This window comes from Fukomys damarensis, unplaced genomic scaffold (assembly GCF_012274545.1).
Source record: "Fukomys damarensis isolate Sample0158 unplaced genomic scaffold, DMR_v1.0_HiC HiC_scaffold_30, whole genome shotgun sequence".
NCBI lineage: Eukaryota > Metazoa > Chordata > Mammalia > Rodentia > Bathyergidae > Fukomys > Fukomys damarensis.
In genome coordinates, this window is record NW_022900942.1 from 23,722,579 (window position 1) to 23,743,828 (window position 21,250).

At 34.0% G+C, this 21,250-nt stretch overlaps 1 protein-coding gene across 6 annotated transcripts in view; it reads left to right on the top strand.

Annotated features, from left to right (window-relative positions):
- Pign (phosphatidylinositol glycan anchor biosynthesis class N) overlaps positions 1 to 21,250 on the top strand; it is a 131,767-nt gene that overhangs the window by 69,315 nt on the left and 41,202 nt on the right. For all 6 annotated transcript variants that reach the window (XM_010644863.2, XM_010644866.2, XM_010644868.2 and 3 more), the window contains 6 exons: positions 1,292 to 1,388; positions 1,480 to 1,572; positions 2,609 to 2,700; positions 12,222 to 12,330; positions 14,821 to 14,929; positions 19,572 to 19,674. In XM_010644863.2, the coding sequence (XP_010643165.1) occupies positions 1,292 to 1,388; positions 1,480 to 1,572; positions 2,609 to 2,700; positions 12,222 to 12,330; positions 14,821 to 14,929; positions 19,572 to 19,674 (603 nt within the window). The remainder of the gene's footprint in view (positions 1 to 1,291; positions 1,389 to 1,479; positions 1,573 to 2,608; positions 2,701 to 12,221; positions 12,331 to 14,820; positions 14,930 to 19,571; positions 19,675 to 21,250) is intronic.

Genomic DNA, 21,250 nt, shown 5'->3' on the forward strand with positions numbered 1-21,250 from the left:
TTGAGACAGGGTCTCACTATGTAGTTCAGACTGACCTGGAACTCACTATGTAGCTCAGACTGGTCTCGAACTCACAGTGATCCTCCTGCCTCAGCCTCCTGAGTGCTGGGACTACAGGCATGCACCACCACACCCGGCTTTTAAATAACTTTTTACTGTAAAGAGAAAGATACAGATTAAAAGACATATGGTTACTTCTCCATTTGAAAAAAATAGAGTTGTTGGATGTGCTTATTTAGTTCATATTTTTTCTACTGTCGTTTTCTTCGGTTTTACAATTTTTGGAAAGGTTTTATCCTTGCAGAAATTCTGTTCTACTATAGAACACACTCTGAATTATTCCTTATCCTAGTTATGAAGTAACATGTTTATCTAAATTTTAAGGGAACATGTGATTGATTTTGGAAGTATGTTATATTCCATTTTTATCTTCTTGATAGATTATGTAGAAAATAAACATAAAAATTCAGTTTTCCTTTAGGAAAAAAAAAATCTCCTAAATGGTTTTACAGCATCATCTTTTGTTCCTCTGTGCCTCTTCACTGTTGAAACAAAAGAAACCTTCTCTTTTTGATGACTATTAGCTTTGTTTTCCTACACAGCACCTTAATAGTTTGATAACATTCTGCAGCCATTTTTCTCAATCAGAAAAAGGTCATAAGCCAAATACTACTGACCTTTTAAAATTACCTACTAATATACTACAAATGCTAAAGTTTTTCTTCTCAATAATAAAATGTAAAAAGTACTCAAGTATATAATTCATTTTTTATGGTTATAAACTCACAATTAGTATGTAATTAATGATTTCTTAAATTGGGTTTGAAAAATCCAGTTAAAAATGCAGTTAAGATTTTCCCTACCTAACTTAGGAAAACCTACTTTTATTTTATTAAAATAGTTGAGAGTTTTAATATAAGGTTATCTGAGTAAATTTTAAAAGATTTTTCAGTTTGTATACTTTTGGATTCATTATATTTTATTTCTGGTATTATGTTTATAATTTTATTTACATATATTAAAATGAAGATAAAATAAGACATTTGTATTACTAATGTTTATAAAAGCCAAGCAAACCTTTGTGATCATTTTCAAATTAATTCAGATTATATTTTTCCTAAAATATTTATTTTTAAAACTTAAGTAAAGCCATTGAAATGCTTAGTTTTTGAATAATCTGTAAGTAGAAAATTTCCTGATTTTTGGTTTTGTGTAGTTTTAGTTTTTACTATATATAATTTTAAAGTTCAATACATACTATAAAACTCTTTTTTGTAATCTTTTGAAACAGGTTTCAAGTTATTCAAGATCTTGTTGTATCACTGTTGACCTTTCCTCTGAGCCTTATTTGGTATCTGTTAGTCTTTATTTTGGGAATTGAAGTATTAGTAAGTAATACACCAATTGCAATAAATTCAGATTTCTTTGATATATATTAAATGTTCTAATTTTTCATTTTTCTTTGGAATATATCTCTAGGTTCTCAGTTTTTTCTACCGCTGTATGCTTACAGCTGGACTTACTGCATTTGCAGTTTGGCCATTTTTCACTCAGCTGTGGATTCAAGCAAAGGTATAAATACTAATTTTGACATAGGGTACATTAGTAACTACTTTGTTTTGATATGTGTTTAATTTAAAAAATTGTTTATGTTTAAACAAAAAAGTAAAATTTATTCTTCCCTAAAGAATTTGGTGCTTTTGATAGGAAGACCAGGTTTAAATTTCAGTGATCAACTTTAAATTTCAATTATTAATTTAGATTTTCAGATCAAAATGACCCAGTTATGCAGCACTTGAAATGCTAGAGAAGCAATGATTCATCCTGTGAAGTACATCCCTGTCTTCCTTTAGGTTCAAGTTTCTAGAGCCCAGAGCAACACAGCAGCTTAGGAGTCAGAGGAGCCACTTTTCTTCTGGCCCTGAGCCATTCCATTTTTTTTTCCTAGAGAAGTATGTATTTATAGTAGATTTTAAAATATATAATTCTGATTTTCTTCCTTTAGCTAGGCAAGGAATTACAATATACTTCTTCAATATACTCCCACTTGACAATTTTTGATGAAGATAGTGAGAAGAGATACCTTCTTTTTGCCTGATGAAAACTTATAAAAGTCTCTAGTTGATGGCCTTACTAATCATTTTTGTCTTAATCTAATTATAAAAGTAGTTTTACTTATTTCCCTGCTTGGCTTATCATCATATTATTATAGGCATGTTTTCTTATAGTTATCATCATCAACATATGGTATAAAATGAATTGAGTGGGGCACTTGCTTTGAAATACTAAGTCCAAGGTCAAATCCTGGCTGTTTCATTACTAGTTGAGGACCTGGTATTATTTATATTTTGACTTATCTGAGCTGTTTCCTCATCTGAAATGTTATGAATAATAAAACTTGCCTCTTGAGGTTGTTGAGAATTAAATGAGATATTTCTCACAATGTGCCAGTAACAGTCTCTTCACAAAAATAACCATATTAATTTTTAAAGTAAACTGCTAATAAGTTTTACATTTCCCCTTTAATTTTACATATAGTTAGTGAAACATTGATAACAGCTTTTATATACCATATCTGACTAAAGATAATATTTTTTCTTGATTTTAGATCACCTCAATGAGTTGGACTTTCTTTTGTTTGTTCCTGGCAGTGTTCCCACTGATGCCTGTCGTAGGTCGAGAGCCAGACATCTCTCTAGTGTATGAATAATATTTTCTTTTCTTTTAAATATAATTTTTTTCTCAATCAACACCCTGAAATTTGAACCTAATCTTGTGTATGGGTTTAAACTCACATGAGTAAACTGAAAGTTAAAATATTAATATCAAACTACTATTCATGATTTTAGCCTAAGTCTGAGCATTGTTTAGTCCTCTTGGAGAGGCTTCTAGGCTTTCACAAACAATGAAATTCTGTCAGTTATACCTTAAAATACTATGCTCCCAAAAAAGTCATATGTCTTCTTTTATGTGTCAGGCAATTGATGAAAATTTTAGTTTCATGTAGGAAACCACTGCTAAAATAGAAAGACACCAAAACTATTCTGTTACCCCTGTTTTTGCTTTTGAGAATGTTCACACCAAAATATCATAGGAAAAAAATGAAAATTTTCTCCTATTCTAATCTGAATTTGAAGATTTTCATGGGAGAAAGTTAATTACTTTGAAAACTATTCCATGATTAGTCATTTAGAATGTGTGAGATTATTGTGTATTTCACCTGCATTCTTCTTTCTGCTGGTATATTTATTTGCTCTCAAGACTGAACTAAATCTATAAAATAATCAATTACTTTTGTTTTTAACCCAACTTCTAAATTATTGTTTAATAACGTACCACACACATGTCTATGTGTGTTCACTGCACTGTGATCATTATTTCATTTAACATTTTATTTTTATTTTTTAACTGTATAAACATCTGTTACTTTCTTCTGAACTCTATAAGCATTTTAAAACATTTTAACCTAATCTTTAAGAGATTTAGAGCATAACTCTTTTTTTTTTTTGAGACAGTCTCACTATGTAGTTGAGACTGACCTGGACTCACTATGTAGCCCAGGCTGGTCTCAAATTCACAGCGATCATCCTGCCTCAGCCTCCCGAGTGCTGGGATTACAGGCTTGCGCCACCACGACCGGCTGAGCATATCTTTTTTAACAGAATAAAAATTAAATATTTATTTATGTACATGCTAATTTAAGGTGTTTTACATCTTTCATTTGTTCAAGGCAACCAATATGCATTATGTCAGGAACTATCCCAGGAACTCAATTTTTTTGCACAGCTCACAATAATTGCATTGAATTCTAAAGCCATACTCAGGCATACTTTGAGTGTTACTAAGTTAAAACATTTACAGCTGTAATAAACTATAAATAGTATGTGACAAAATTAACTCCAATGTTTTCACTTATGTCTTGCTTCACATTGCTCTGTGAGCTCTTTTGTTCTTCCTGTAAAGCCCCTTTCTTTTTTCAGCTTCTGCCTGTTGGTCCAGCTCAAGCAGTATTGACATAGTTAAACAGAATTTATCATATGCTAAAAGGAAAAGAAATCGTATAAATGATCGTCATAGAAGTTTGCCGTTTGCATGTTCAATTAAGATGAATGCAGGAAGCAAATAAATCTATTAAAATATAAAAATAAAATTTATGTTAATTATATTGTTTCACTCTATAAATTTTAATTGCTCGGTGATTTTAAATTTATGTTAGTTTCCTGCTAATTGTATTTGTAACTTCTTTATTTTGATTTCTGGTTTATAGACAAATTTCTTTCCATTTGATCTCTCATAGTAGTTCTGTTTTTTAGAAAATTACAAAGACACATATATGAAACATTTAAGGATAAAATTAGGGAAAACAAAACTGTGCCTAACACATCTGTAATGTCCCTCTCTGCTAAAGTAAAAACGTTATTTGCCAATGAGTTAAAAATGCCACATTATTTTTTAGAAAGGTAAAAGATAAAACAATCTTCATTGTATTTCACCTGTAAAATAACCCATGTTCAATATATTAATATTTCTTTTCTTAAGACTCTCAAACTTTGTTTGTTTATTTATTTTGGTACTGGGGATCAAACTCGGGACCTTGTGCTTGCAAGGCAGACAGCAGAACCACTGAGCTAAATTCCTGGTTCTCTAAGGACATTTAAAGAATTAAAAACAAAGAACAAGCAGTTTACTGAGAATTTGTGCTTGGCATTCTCTTTAGGTGTCTATCCCTGACTTTTGCTCTTTTTTCTTTCTTTTATTTATTTAGTCTCTTACTGAGTTTATTGGTACATTTTAGGTATACAGTAGAGTTACATTCATCATTGGGATCTTGTACCTTTACATGACAGGTCTTAGTTCTAATATTTCCCCTTGTCCCTGCATTCCCTTCACCTGCTCCTCCTCCTGTCCCTATTTACAAACACTTTATTTCCATTTTTGCATTTTCTCATATTTTTTTCTTTTACCTTATTACCGTTCCCCCACCCTTCCCACTTTTCAACACCTTCAGCCCTTTTCTTCCTACTTCATATTGTCAATTATATCACTCGGATCGTATGTACTGTTACAGTTTTTCACACCAGAGGAAATATTTGGTATTTATACATGTGTGGCTTATTTCACTTAGGAGTATATCCTTGATATGTATTCATTTTCCTATGAATGAATCTAATTTCTCATTCTTTATGGTTGAGTAGTATTCCATTTTATAGAAAAAACACATCTTCTTTATCCAGTCTCCAACTGTTGGGCAAATGGGCTGATTCCAAGTTTTAGCTCTTACAAACTGTGCCGCTATAAACATAGGTGGGCATATATCACTGAGATATGATTCTTTTAATTCTTTTGGAAAGATACCCAGCAGAGGGATGGCTGGGTCAAATGGAACCTCTAGTCCCAGCTTTCTGAGGTATCTCCATATTGATTTCCACAGTGGTTGCACTGGTCTGTACTCCCAACAATGGAGAAGGGTTCCTTTCTCCCCACAACCCCGCCAACATTTGTTATTGGTTGATTTCTTGATAGCAGTCATTCTTTGTGGGGTGAGGTGGAATCTCAGTGTTGTTTTCATCTGCATCTCTCGAATGACCAGTGATGTGGAACATTTTTTCATATATTTACTTGCTGCTTTTACTTCGTCTGAGAAATGTCTGTTCATTTCAGATGCCCATTTTTGAATCGGATCTTTATATTTGGGGGAGCTGATTGTTTTGAGTTCTTTATATATTCTAGAAAAGAGTCCTTTGTCTGAGGAGCACCTGGTAAAAATTTTTTCATACATTGTAGGTTTTCTTTACTTCTATTGATGATTTCTTTTGTAGTACAGAAGCTTTTTAATGAGATGAGATCCCAGTTGTTGATTCTTTCTGCTAGTTCCCATGCTATTGAGGATTTGTTCATAAACTCTTTTCCTATGCCAATGTCTTCAAGAGTTCTGCCTGACTTATCTTCCAGCAAGTTTAGTGTTTCTGTTTTAATATTTAGATCTATAATCCACTTGGATTTTAGTTTAGTGTATGGTGAAAGATAAGGGTCTAGTTTTAATCTTTGGCAAGTGGAAATCCACTTTTTCCAACCATTTATTAAAGAGACTATCTTGCCTCCAATGAGGATGGTCAGATCCTTTGTCAAAGATGATATAGCTGAGTACATCTGGAGTTGTTTTTGTGTCTTCCAATCTGTTCCACTGATCCTCAGGTCTGTTTCTTTGCCAGTACCATGCTGTTTTTATCACAGTGGCTTTGTACTATAGTTTCAAATTGGAAATTGTTATACCTGCTGCATGTCTTTGTTGTCTAGGATGGCTTTTGCTCTTCTAGGTCTCTTCTGGTTCCAAATAAATTTTTGGATTATTTTATCTAGTTCTGTGAAATATACTGTTGGAATTTCAATTGACATTGCATTGAATCTGGATAGCAGTTTTGGTAGTATGGCCATTTTCACTATGTTGATTCTTCCTACCCAAGAGCAGGGGAGATCTTTCCATTTTCTTATATCCTCTTTGATCTCTTTTTTCAGACTGCTGTAATTTTCAGTGTAGAGGTCTTTTGCTTCTTTCATTAGATTGATTCCCAGATACTTCATTTTTTTGGATGCTATTGTGAAAGGAATTGTTTCCCCAATTTTTCTTTCAGTGAGTCTGTTATTTGTGTACAAGAAGGCTATTGATTTTTGAGTGTTGACCTTGTATCCAGCTACTCTGCTAAAAGTGTCAATTAAGTCTAGAAGTCTTTTGGTGGAGTGTTTTGGGTCTTCAGTGTAAAGTATCATATCATCAGCAAATAATGACAGTTTAACTTCTTCCTTTCCTATCTTTATTGCTTTAATTTCTTTCTTTTTTCTAATTGCTGTGGCTAATGTTTCCAGAACTATATTGAAGAGGAGTGGTGATAGTGGGCATCCTTGTCTTGTTCGTGATTTTAACGTGAACGTTTTCAATTTTTGGCCATTTAATATGCTGTTGGCTGTTGGTTTTTCATAGATAGCCTTTATCAAGTTGAGATGTAGACCATCTATTCCAATTTTTTGCAGGGTTTTTTAATCATGAATGGGTGTTGAATTTTTTCAAATGCTTTTTCTGCATCTATCGAGAGGATCATATGATTTTTGTCCTTGACTCTATTAATATAGTGTATTGCATTTATTGACTTACGTATGTTGAACCATCCCTGCATCTCTGGAATAAATCCAACTTGGTCAAGATGTATGATCTTCCTGATGATCCTCTGTATTCTGTTTGCTAGTATCTTATTAAGGATTTTTGCATCTATATTCATTAAGGAGATTGACCTGTAGTTCTCTCTTTTAGTTACATCTTTCCCTGGTTTGGGAATCAAAGTGATACTTGCTTCCAGGAATGAATTTGGAAGTATTGTTTCCCTTTCAATTTCCTTGAAAAGTTGAAAGAGTAATGGCAGTAGTTCTTCTCTAAATGTCTTGTAAAATTCAGCAGTGAATCCATCAGGACCTGTGCTTTTTTTGTTGGTAAACTTTTAATTATATTTTCAATTTCACTGATTGTAATTGGGGTGTTTAAAATGTTTTTATCTTCTTTGTTCAACTTTGATAATTCATAAGTATCTAGAAATCTGTCCATTTCTTCTGTGTTTTCCATTTTATTAGAGTACAGGTTCTCAAAGTAGGTATTGACTATCCTCTGGATTTCTGTTGGATCTGTTGTGACTTTGCCTTTTCATTCCTAATTGCATGGATCTGAGCCTTTTCTTTCCTTTTTTTGATAAGGTTAGCTAAGGGTTTATCGATTTTATTTATTCTTTCAAAAAACCAACTCTTTGATTCATTTATTTTTTGTATCATTTTCCTAGTTTCCATTGCATTGATTTCTGCTCTAATCTTTATAATTTCTTCTCTTGTACGGACTTTGGGTTTTTCTTGCTCTTCTTTTTCTAGGAGTCTAAAATTCATCATTAGGTTGTTTATTTGAGCTCGCTCTATTTTCCTAGTGTGGGCATTCAATGCTATGAATTTTCCACATAGAACTGCTTTCATTGTGTCCCATAGATTCCTGTATGTTGTATTGGCATTTTCATTTATTTGTAAAAACTGTCTAATTTCTTCTTTAATTTCCTCTGTGACCCATTGATTGTTCAGAAGGGTGTTGTTCAATTTGCATGTGTTTGTGAAGTTCCTTCGGTTTCTTATGCTATTGATCTCCAGTTTGATTGCACTATGATCTGATAATATACAGGGGATAACTTGGATTCCTTTGCATTTATTCAAACCTGTTCTATGACCTAGTATGTGGTCTACCTTGGAGAATGACCCATGTGCAGCAGAACAGAATGTATATTCTGATTTTGTGGGGTGGAACACTCTATAGATGTCTATTAAGTCCATATGTTCAAAAGCTTGGTTCAGTTCTGGTAATTCATTGTTGAATTTTTCCCTAGATGATCTGTCTATTTGTGGTAGTGGGGTATTTAGATTCCCCCACTACAATTGTATTAGCGCTTATTTGGTTTTTCATGTTACTTAATGTTTGTTTTATATAGTTGGGGGCATTAATATTTGGGGCATATATGTTTATGATTGTCGTCTCTTCCTCTTGAATTGTTCCCTTTACAAGGATGTAGTGGCCTTCTTTTTCTCTCTTAATCAGTTTTGTTTTGAAATTTACTTCGTCTGCGAATAAGATTGCTACCCCTGCTTTTTTCTGGGCTCCTGTCGTGTGGAGAATTGTTTTCCATCCTTTCACTTTCAGTCTATGGGCTTCTTTTTGCCCTATGTGTGTTTCTTGTATGCAACATATTGTTGGATTTTGCTTCATAATCCATTCTGCCAGTCTATTTCTCTTGATTGGTGAATTGAGGGCATTGACATTGATGGTTATAACTGATATGTACTGACTTATTATTGTCATCTTATTATCCTTTTGTTGACTCTTTAATTTTTGCCCTCTCCTTTTATGTTCTTGCCTTGCCTATTTGATATGCTCTGTTGGGCCTCATGGTGTTGTGACCTTTGTTGTCTTTTTCTACGATATTGTTTAGAACTGTTTGTGGTTATGGTTTGGTGTTCTTTGTCATGGAAGTATCTTATTTCCCCCTCCATTTTGAAAGAGAGTTCTGCAGGATACATCAGTCTAGGTTGGAGGTTGTTTTCTTTTAGGACTTGAAATACCTCACTCCAGGCTCTCCTTGACTGGAGGGTTTGTGTTGAAAAGTCTGCTGTGATTCCGATGGGCTTTCCTTTGCATATGATTTGTTTCTTTTCTCTTACTGCTTGTAGTATTTTGTTCTTCTGTTGGGTTTCTGGGATCTTGATTATTATATGTCTAGGTGTTGATTTTTTTTTTTTTTTTGATCATGGCTAGTTTGAGTCCTATATGACTCACCTATCTGTATGTCAAATTCCTCCACTCTATTTTCTGTCATTAATTCTGTGAACAGCTTTATTAAGTCATTTGTATTTTTTCCTGCTACTTCATGGATTCCTGTCAGTCTTATGTTATTCTTCTTTGCATCATCTAGGAGTTGTTGGATCAACTTCTCATGATCCCTTACTGATTTTAAGAGATCTCTCTTTTCATGGTCACTGACTACAATCTTATCTTGTGTATCTAAGATTCTATCTTCACATTCTTTTATTCTACTGCAAACACTTTCCATAGAGTTTTTAATCTCCTGGATATCTGTTTGGATCTGTTTTATGGATTCCTTTTCTTTCCTATTTTGGGCATTTGTTGTTTACATTTCTTTCTTATGCTGGGCCTTCATGGCTTCTATCATGGTCCTGAGCTCATCTATTTTTTTGTCAGTTTCTGTTCTAGAGTCTGGAATCATGGCTTTCATTTTGCTCACCATCTCTTTGGTTATTTGGGAAATTATTTCTGTTTTGAATTTTTCTGGAGCTTGATTGATCTGTTTTGTTACTTCCTGTGCTGTGAGTTCAGGGTGTCCTAGTGGTTCACTATCACACTTTTCATCCTCATTTGCCCTACTGTTTGCCATTGGTGAACTGGAAGTCTGTCTTTGTGTCTTGCTTAAGTGTTTTCTCATTTTTATTTTTGTTGTCAGATTTTCCTCGGTTTAATTTCTGGGTTATTAGTTAAATCTTCCTGATATAGTTGCGCTTTAGCTTTTGAGTCTCTAATGACTCGTAGACATCTCATTTTCTTAATATCAGAGAAGACACCTCATTAAATCAATCACAATCCTTTAGCCCAATTGATACAATCAGCAACATAATAGGATCAAGCATAACTTACAAATTGATCATTCGTGGTAGCCATTAATCTAGCACCTTTAAACTATGTGAATTAAATTAAAATCAAGTAGCAGCCCAAAATACGTTTGCAGTGAATAAACTCTTCAATATAGAATCTTTACCATTTAGGATGGGGGCTTAGACAGACTTAGGATGAGAGGAGTAGATAAGTAAAAGAATTGGAGAAGGTTTGAAGTGAAGCCAGAGGACATAGAATGACCATACAATCTTTAGGAAACTGTTAAATTCAAAAGGGAAAGACAGAGTGCAAGAGTAAGGACAAGAATATAACCACTTAATGGTAATAGGGGCTCACTTTCCCTTGAAACTATTGACCCTGGAGTGAGGTAAAATGAGAGAAGAAAAGAACATAAAGAAAAAAGAAAAGATGATAAAAGAAGGAATACAGTTAGGGCTGAGCAGGAACAGAAAGGGAGATGAGAAATAATATGGTGAAGTAAGAGACTGAGTTGGAATAAGAGGACAGATAAAAGAAAGAATTTTGCAGAGTGGAATGAGGAAAAGAAAGAAAAAAATTTGAAGGCCTCTTTTAGACTGTATCTTTGCTGTCATAATATACAACGTGTGCAGCCATGTGCAGAACTAAGTACTTTGATCTGAGCCAATGGCAGACCCCTGAGATTGACTGATTTCAGGCCGCAAGGCCCAAATTGAGTTCCCTGACTTCCTGCAGGGTTTAACTCCACACTGTTCTACTACAGGTTTCCCTCGCCCTTTCTTTAAAGATATTCAAAGTTGGGAGTTCAAAAAAATGCCCTTTATGACCACCTATGCCTCTGCAGAGTGGATCCAAGTGCTGGCCCAATCAGGAGGTCTGAGAGCAGGGTGGAGGTTCAGGGCTGCCCATGTGGCTAGCTAGTCCTCACCGATTGGGCCCACGCAGGCCAGAGGCAGAACAGATCTCATAGCAGCTGACCTCTACCTTCCACCTTTCTTCAGCTGGAAGCTGATGGCAGCAGAGGCAGGGGAGGGCATTGCTACCCAGTCCCTGCCGATTGGGTCCAGGCAGGCCAGAGGGAGAAATGATCTAGAAGTGGCTGTCCTGGACCTCTGCCTTCTACCTTCCTTCTGCTGGAAGCTGATGGCAGTGCAGGCCTTTTGTTTCTTTTAAACCAATTACTTTTCCCTTAGTTCTGTTAGTTTTGAATTCCAGATTCTATCTTGAACAGAGTTTCAGTTGTATTGTGCTGTTCACATTTTTAGAGAGAACTCAGCAATAGTGCAGCAATTTCCTTGATATCAGTCACCTTTGACTTCAGGAACCATTCTATATCTGATTTTTTGTTTGTTGTTGTTTTTTATTTCTAGGTTTTTGGGGGGATGGGTACAGGCTCTTACTATGTATTCCATTTGGCCTCAAATTTGCAGTCCTCCTCCCTCAGCCTCCTCAGTGCTGAGATTAAGGAGTGTTTTGCTGTGTCTTTGAAAAGTATCATCTGTTGCTTCATCACATGACAAAATTAATGTATACTAATGTATTCACCCATAAATGACCTTTGTGTTCACTGTCCTACTCTTCATTTAGCCAGGATAGCTGAGGAAAGCACCAAAGTCAATGAAGAAAAGAGCTATTTGTTCAGTTGGAAATCATTATAAATGTAGATCTATTCAGTACAACTAGGTGCCCACAGTCATAAAATATATGTTATAGATGCTGATAATGTATTTTTAACTATATTTTTATTGTTTTATGTAAATTTCTCCAGTTTAGACTAAGAATTATGGTACTCGATGTATGTAAAATTTTTTTTAATTTTAATTATAGAAAGATGGTAAAGATACTAAAAATAATTCTATCTTTATTTCAAGAGTTTTATTATTTCCTGTTAAGCCCATGTATCTATTTTTCTGCTTCATCTTGATTAAATCAAATGATTAAGAAGCTCTACATTAGAGTTAAATGCTTCATGTTTTCACATGATGTGTCCAATAAATATCTTAAGAAAATTTTAAATTGTGAATTGTATTTGCAACAGAATGGGTGCAGGCTTGCTGGTTCTTCTACTATCCCTGCTTTTTATGATATCTCTCATGAAAAGGAAAACTAGCTTTGGAAAGGAAGAGCTATTGGTACAGTTGTTACAGGTCAGTTACAGATTTTTCTCTGCTGTTATTTTAATGATACACAAAAGTGATCATATAGTTGTATTTAATCTGTCCTTGAGGTGCCATTGTGTAATGTGACTCAGTATATACCAGCTAAGAAGGAAGTTTTCTGTTTAAGCTACTACACAGAAGTATGTTCCCTAAAATGTAAGAAATGCAAAAAAAGTCAAGAAGAGGCAAAAGAAAGATGCCTGGAGAGCAGAGGTTGGGGAGACTTACAAGACATCTATACTGACCAGAGCATAAGCTAAAAGGGCTTCCATTGTGCCAGGTACCTGTATAGTGTGCATTTAAGGCAAGATTCTTTGAAATGAAAGCAACCTATGGTGTTAGAAGAACAGCTCGTTTAAGACTTCAGATGATGTGATACAAGAAAATAAACTTCAGCTTGAATGGTGGTTTTGTTGTAGTAAAAAGAACTTTAAACCTTATGTTTCAAAGTTGGGTCAGTGTCCTGTTAATGCTGCATACTACATGAACAATTTTTAGTAATTTGATTTTAACTTGTTTTAATCTGTAAGTAGAAATAATACCTAATAGAGCTGTGAGAATTAAGTTACATATGTTTTATAAATTCCTTTTTTCTATAAATAAGATTGGAAACTGCCTTTTTTGGGGGGGCGTTACTGGGAATTGAACTCAGGTCCTTGCGCTTGAAAGGCAGGCCACCGAACCGCTGAGCTAAATCCCCGGCCCAGAAACTGCCTTTTTTTAAAGTGTATAAATAACCACATCTAGAACACTGACCCAAAAATAGAATTCATGAGTCTTCTAAATAAATTCCTCAGATCAAAGCTGGAATAATAGAAAATACAGTATTTCCAAAAACAGTGTGAAATAAAAATATGTCATACTTAAAAGATGATATCACAAGTTAAATTTATTCTTGGAAGGCAAAAGAGAACTTACAAAAAAAGAAGAAATACTTTGTCAAAGATCCTGTCAAGTCACTGAAACATATGTTTCATTTTAAATGGTACACTGACTGAGGTTACTTTAAAGCCAGAGTAGCTTTGACAAAATTCACCTATAATAATGCAAACTTTGACAGAAGTCAGTGTTTCTGACTCTCACTCCAAAGGAGGAAACAATATGGTAGAATTCTTACAGCTTTGTTAGAAATACCCTTGAGTAGGCCAGGCATGGTGGCGCACACCTGTAATCCTAGCACTCGGGAAGCTGAGGCAGGAGGATCACTATGAGTTCAAGCCTGGACTACATAGTGAGTTCCAGGTCAGTCTCAACTACATAGTGAGACCCTGTCTCAAAAAAAAACAACAACAACAACAACAACAAAAAAGAAATACCCTTGAGTATTTGGTAAGTCCATCGCAAAGCTCTTGTTTTCCTTAGCTTTATCAGTTTACATTAACTCCTGTGCCGCCTGCCATATTTTATTGATTCTAAGATACTTTTTTAAATTTTAATATCTCTAAAGTGAATGTGTCTTAAAACTGAAAGGATCCTAGGATTGTGTCATAGCTTTATTAACAGAAATTTTTCTTTTTAATTTACTGAAAATATAAGCATAATTAAAAATAGCTCTTAGGATTTTTTAATGAAACTGCCAATCTGAACTAAGAACTTTGTTTAGAATCATAATTTAGTGCTGGTGTGGGGGTAGAGGGTGGGAGCGTTAAATCCAGGGGTATTCTACCACTGATCTACATCTCCAGACCTTTTTATTTTTTGGTTTGAAGTCAGGTCTGGCTGAGTTGTCAAGCTGGTTTCAAACTTACAATCTTCCTATCTCAGCTTCCCAGAGAGGATTACAGGAATGTGTCACCATACCCAGCTGTTAGCTCACTGTTTAAAAATGTCAGTTGGTCTACTAGTTTGGTTAACTAGACATTTTTCTAAAAAGCCAGGTAGTAAAAATTTTAGATTGGTGGATCATATGAAGTATGTTATAAATTTTCAGTTCTACTATTTAGGGCAAAGAGAAACAACACGAAATGGATGTAATTATGTTCTAATATAACGGTATGTAGAAAAACAGATCACCAGCCTACACATTATAGTTTACCAGCTTCTATACTAACTTATAAATATTCTCTGAAGATTTATGCTATGTGTATTCTCAGTGCCGGGTGAATATTTAGATCACAAAAATGTTTTGAATGAACAAATCAGCAACTGTGGTGGTGGACTTAGGGTAAAAGCACTATACCATGTATACTAACTATACACATTTTGCCTACTTTGTTTCCATAATTTAAGAAACCTTCAACTTTTGCAACAAATACTATAAATAGAAAGTGTGATAATGTATGCCAAAATGCCTCCTGTCGTGGTTATAAAGGATCTCCTTTGCTTCATACAGAAGTACTGTTAGCCTTGGCCAGAAGAAGGTGACCTTGTCCAATTTCAGTGGCATTTTGGCCAGATGCTGGTTGTTCCCAGCATTTTTTCTAACATGCAGAGTCTTTCATTACCTTCTCTTTCTTGACCTGTTTTTTGTATTTTCAGATGATGAATATAGTTATTTCTATGTATGTGGTATACAATACCCACAGTAGTCTACTCAGGAAACAAGGACTACCTCTTACAAATCAAATTGTGAGCTGGGCAACATTAGGTAAGCAGCCACTCAACCAAATGAAATAATTTACTTCATGTTAGATATCTTAAATGATCCCTTTATGTTTATATTATTGTTATTGAAATAAATAATTTTGTTGATAGAAAATAATAATAGCTATTATTTCTATCTGAGATTGACAAAAATTAGATCTTTTGTGAGCACACATGTGTTGATTAGAATTATTTGATAAAATATAATCTGATAGTAAGGTTGTGTATTAGCATCTGATAAAAATCTAGTGAATGAATGGAAAAGAGGAAAATTTCACAAAGGACATCATATGGTTAATTTTCATGTCATTTCATAAATTTTCAGCTTTTACACAGAAAGTATGAAATGGTTAAATTGTATGTTTCCTTTTCTGAAAATAACATTAGTTATGCACCTTCTAACACAAATTACATATTTTATAGAGATGGTTAAGTATTTCAAAGCATATTCCTCTATGAAATGCCCTTATTTAAGAACATTGGAATGTATGTGTGAAGCAAACATGCAATTTAAGGACCTAGGCTTTTCCTTCCAACTGGAAGACAAGAGCAAGCTTTTATGTCTATAAGATTTTTCATGAGAAAAAGATACTTTGTTATGCCAGTGAATGATTAGGCATACAATTTAACATTTCTTATGTTTTTGTTATTGTTGTTTTTCATAATTATAAAGGAAAAGATCTTTGAACGGAACTTCAGCTTGAAAAGAGTATTAAGAGACAGGAATGTGTTTCCTAGGGCTGATTTTAAAGCCCAAGGTGATTTAAAAATGCAATAAGGGGCTGGGAATTTAGCTCAGTGGTTCTGCTGCCTGCCTTGCAAGCACAAGCTCCCAAGTTTGATCCCTGGTACAAAAAAAAAAAAAAAAAAAAAAAAAAATTACATTTACATTCACTCTGCATGAACAATATCAGTGACTACTCCTTCATAGTCAAAAAAATTTGTTCAGTGTATAGTATGCTCTGAAAAGTTCTATTCCTTGAAGTTAAAGCTTGACCAAATTTCTGTCATTTTGGGGCTTATTTTCTGCAAGGGTAGAGAAGCTAATATTTTAGTGAAGTGACTCTATGTGATGATATTTCATATGACATGTTTTGAAATTCATGGAAAACTAAAATATTATGACCAGAGAATATAATATTAAGAGAAGTCTTCCACCTGCCTCGCAAGCACAAGGTCCTGAGTTCGATCCCTGGTACCATTAAAAAAAATAGGAAAATGGATAAATATTGAGGCTATACTTCTAAGTGAAATATATGTCACACATGTGTAAATAATGAATAGTTTCTCTGGTGTGAAAAACTATAACAGTACATAAGATCCGAATGAGATAATTGACAATGTGAAATAGGAAGAAAAGGGCTAAAGGTGTAGGGAAAGTGGGAAAGGTAGGGGAAAGGTAATAAGGGAAAAGAAAAAAAATGAGAAAATGAAAAATGGAAATAAAGTGTTTGTAAACGGGGAGGGGAGGAGGGGTGAAGGGAGGGCAGGGCCAAGGGGAAAAAATGAGAACCAAGACCTGTCATGTAAAGGTACAAGATCCCAATGATAAATGTAACTGTGCTGTATACCTAAAATGTACCATTAAACTCAATTAAAAAAAGAGAAGTTTTTCTATACAATTTCTCAAATATGTAGTCATATATGATAATCAGTAGATGAACAATACATGACAAATGAGAAAGTAGATCAGTATGCATAAGTAGCCACTCAGGTACTACTTGCCACATAACCTCATGTATTTGCAGTGTAGCCGCTCAATTTCTTAGTTTTCTTAGCTACCTGTTAATAAACCACAACAGAGACTTTTTAAAAAAGGAAAAACATCCGGGTGTGGTGGCTCATGCCTGTAATCCCAAACTCAAGAGACTGAGGCAGAAGGATTGCTGTGAGTTCGAGACCAGCCTGAGGTACATAGTGAGTTCCAGGTCAGTCTCAACTATATAGTGAGACCCTGTATCAAAAAACAAAAAAAAAAAAAGGAAAAACAGACTTTGTCCACATATTTTTATATCTCATTTTATTACTCAGTTCCTTCATCTTCTTCCCAACCAAACTGCAATATCATTGTATCTCTCTCTTTTTTTTTGGTGAGGGGGTTTACTGGAGATTGAACTCAGGACCTTGTACTTGCAAGGCAGAAGGCGGAACCATTGAGCTAAATCCCCGGCCCCTGTATCTCATTTTTAAAAGATATGTCTTAATTTTAAAAGAATTCTTTAAAGAAGAATTAAGGATGAAAGAAGATGAAAAAACAAAAATAGAATTACCATGTATCTTGTTTTTAAACTTCAAGAAATAGAACAAGAATTACAAGAAGCCATCCTTCACTGCTTGTGCTTGTCCTTTAGATATGTGTATAAAATTTTGAAACACTTGATTGATTTAATATTTTTCTATTCTGTCATCCTTATTTTAATTGTTTCAGTGACTTAGTAATGACTTTTATGGTATTTTCCTTCCATTGTCTTTTATTACATTGACATTTTAAAAATCTGTAGCACCTCTGCTCATATATTATTACCCAATCTATGCTGTCTGATATTTCCTTATAGTTAAATTTAGGTTACAGCCAGGTGTGATGGCACATGCTTTTACTCCCAGATATTTCAGAGCTTAAGGCAGGAGGATTGCAAGTTCAAGGGCTCCCCGAGGAACAACCTGTCTTTTAAAAAAAAATCAGGTTATTTTTTATTGGCCAGAATATACTATGTAATGATGTAATGGTGTACTAGCATTCTTACAGTTAGGTCTAGATGCACATGATCCATCCCTTATTAATGATGTAAATTTTGATTAACCCATCAAGATGTTGTCCACTGTAGGCTTGTGTTTTTCTTCCCTCTGAGTAACTCTGGAGGAGATACTTTTAAGATGACCAGTATCCTTTTTATCAAAATTCTCTTGAAATTTAGAATTTACCCATGTTTCCTGATCCAGTCTTTGTCTTACCCAATCAGTGGGTATGATATGATGATGTTCCAGTTTAGACCCTCCCTCTGCATATATGAGAAGGCTCTGAACATTTAACTGTAAAAAAAAAATTCTTCATATCCCCGATTCATTTGTTCATGTTTCTATTTAATATTGATGTGGACTCATGAATTCCCATTTTTGAAAGGTTTTTAATTCATTGCTGTTGATTATCTGTGTTCATATTGGCTCAGACTTGGAAGAAGGGTTTGTTCCTTCAAACTGTCTTATAATAGAACCTCCTCCCCTACCTAATTTTTTGGGCATTTTCCTCTTTTCTGGTATGAAAAAGATGTTTTAGGTTTACCTCATTGTCAACCCTTTCACATCCTAAAGTATCTTTTTTAATATATATGTGTATTTAATATATATGTACATAAATGTATTTATACACACCTGTATTTTAGAAATCATAGTTTTACATTGGTATATTTTTCCCTATTTGAAGTATCCTATATATTATTGTTGTTTTGGAGGAATAAGTAGAAAATTGAGACTATCTACTACTGTTCTCCAAACACATTAATGTCTCTCTGAGTATATATTTTATTTTTTTATTTATTTTTTTTTATATTTTAAATAGGAAATTTCTTCCTTGGGCTTGGTAGAGAATACCTGTGATGTGAGGCATGAAATAGTCATGCCTGTCAAATAGACAGGCAGAAGTCAGTAAAAGCAGCAAGCAACAAGTGACAAGCAACAACAAACAGCAAACCTCTTTCTGTCCTCTATGTCCTATCCACCCTTAGAGCGGGTGGCACACACACCCAAAGTGGGGTAGCCTTAATCCTAGCATCACATCCTTGATCCCAGTGTCACATACCCTACATCTAGCCATTTCCAAAAGGCCCTGCTTAGCCAGGCATGGTGGTGCACGCCTGTAATCCTAGCACTTGGGAGGCTGAGGGAGGAGGATCGCTTTGAGTTCGAGACCAGCCTGGGCTGCATAGTGAGTTCCAGGTCAGTCTCAACTACATAGTGAGACCCTATCTCAAAAAACAAAACAAAACAAAAACAGCTCTGTTTATTATGACTGCATGTGGGTCATCTAGATACAAGCCATAATACTTACCAAAATAAACTTGGAGGGAATTTATGTTTTGCTGGCCTACCTACCCCCTTTTATCTGCCTTGCCTACACTGAGGTATTTGTTTTTCTTATCCTATGAGGGAAGATTGCTTCAGTTATTATGACTCATATTATAGCTGTCATGCCTTGTGAGGTCATTCCAGTTTTCCAGGTGGTACACTAAAACTGTCAGTGCATATTTTATAGTGGGAAACCTTAGGAAAGATTAGGGAAAATCGGTTGCTAGGGAGCAAATTGTCTTTGGATCAAGATATAAATGCCTAATTAAAAGATGATTTCCTGAATCTTGAGTATCATATTTTATTTCATTGGAAAATAACAAATTATTTATTTAGGAATTAGTATTACTACAGTGATCTAGTCTGAATATGTATAGAGAAAATTTGACTTATTTAAGCCAATACAGTTCAAACAATAAGATATAATTTTAATCAAACATAAAGTTTTTTATTTCTTACTAGGGCAAATACACCCTTGTGGCAAAGGTAACACAAATAATAAATGCCATCAATGACGATTATTTAGAACTTCTAAACTAACATTGTTTGTATATCTTGCACTGACCTGTTTTGTTTTATTGCAGCCTCTTCTTTGGTTGTGCCACTGCTGAGTTCTCCGGTTCTCTTTCAGCGTTTGTTTAGCATACTTCTTTCCTTGATGTCAACCTATTTACTTCTAAGCACAGGGTATACATTTTTTAAAACTTTAATTTTATAGTAGCAATCTTAAATGATGTATTGACATTTTCTCTATTAGTATAGAAATGAAAAATGTTTTCTAAATCTTGAAGGATAAATTTAAAGTATTTGTGCTTTGTATGACCTGATCTATAATCTTCTGGGGTTTTTTTGTTTGTTTGTTTGTTTGTTTTTCATACTCTTTTCTCTGGTCTTTTTCTGTTTATTTACTAATTGCTAAAATTCATTGAACTCCTAATTCTGATAGATTATGAGAGAATTTAAGTCTCGCTAGAAAGATTTTCAATTTTGTCACATTCTTCTCCTGCATTTTAAAGTATGCTTTAGGGCTGGGATATAACTCAGTGGGAGAGCAGTTTAATATGTACAAGGCCCCTAGAAGAGAAAAGAAAATGCTTTCATTTGTTCTTATTTGAATGTAATATTTTGTTTTTATTCATACATGTATTACATGTATCATGATCCCAATAATTTTTTGATTCAAGGAACTTTCAGAATATTTTATCAAAAATTGAAAGAATTCATTTTTATTTAAGATTGAATTTTTCTTACCAAGTAAGAGACAAAGAATCCAGCAACTTAATTTGGTATGAATCTTGAATCATTCTTTAGAATTCAATGAAGATTTATATATTATCTCTCTACCTTAAAGGAAAGAATTTTGACTTGCATTTGAATTTTATTTCATCCTTGCTTAAGTCCTTATGAAGGTGAGAAATGTTTACTTTATGACAATAATTATTAGAACAAATTAACATCACTGTTAGTTCTAATTTTTCCCCAAATATAGGATCTTGATCCAAATGAGACTAAAACTAGGGATTCTCCACTGTGCTTTCAACAGATTATTTGCAATTTAGATGATTTTGTAAAGCCATTTAGATCCAAACTTATATAGGAAGTTTAATTTTCCTAATTTAAGATTAGATGCTCTCAAATTTTTTTCATAGCAAACTAACATCCTAAGTGACCTAGATCCCAGGAGTTCTTATAGGCCCTAGCTAGGAAATGATCTATTGAGGCACTAAACTGCTTTTGGTCACCAAAGCTCCTCACACCTTCCTTCTGCCTGCCTAACCAGATGTGGACCAAAGCTATGAAGATGTAATATACACATCATAGAAATTTTTTACTGTTTATCTCTGATAAAATGGCCTTGCTTTGAGATTTTGAAATTTGAATAAAGCCTGTGAGCCTCAGTTATTCTTATTCAAGAGTGATAAACATTGCTGAATATTATAGGTGCACGCAATAGCACAGAAGTATGTGCTAACCTATACATAGTCACTTAATAATGAATAAACACTTTTCTTTTTTGAATCTTTAAATTATAAAGCAATAAACAGATTCAAAGGAAGTGTAGTAGATTAAAAAATATAAACAAACCTGTATATAGATATGATTTGCTGGATTAGAAATGAAAGAAAAAGGAGGGACAATTATGGTTTAATTTTGAGTAAAATAAAACTAATTATTTAACTTACCTTGGAGTATCACAGTGCTTTAAATTGGCAATTTAATGGTCATAAAAGTTGCCAAAATTGATTTTCATAAGCATATTCAA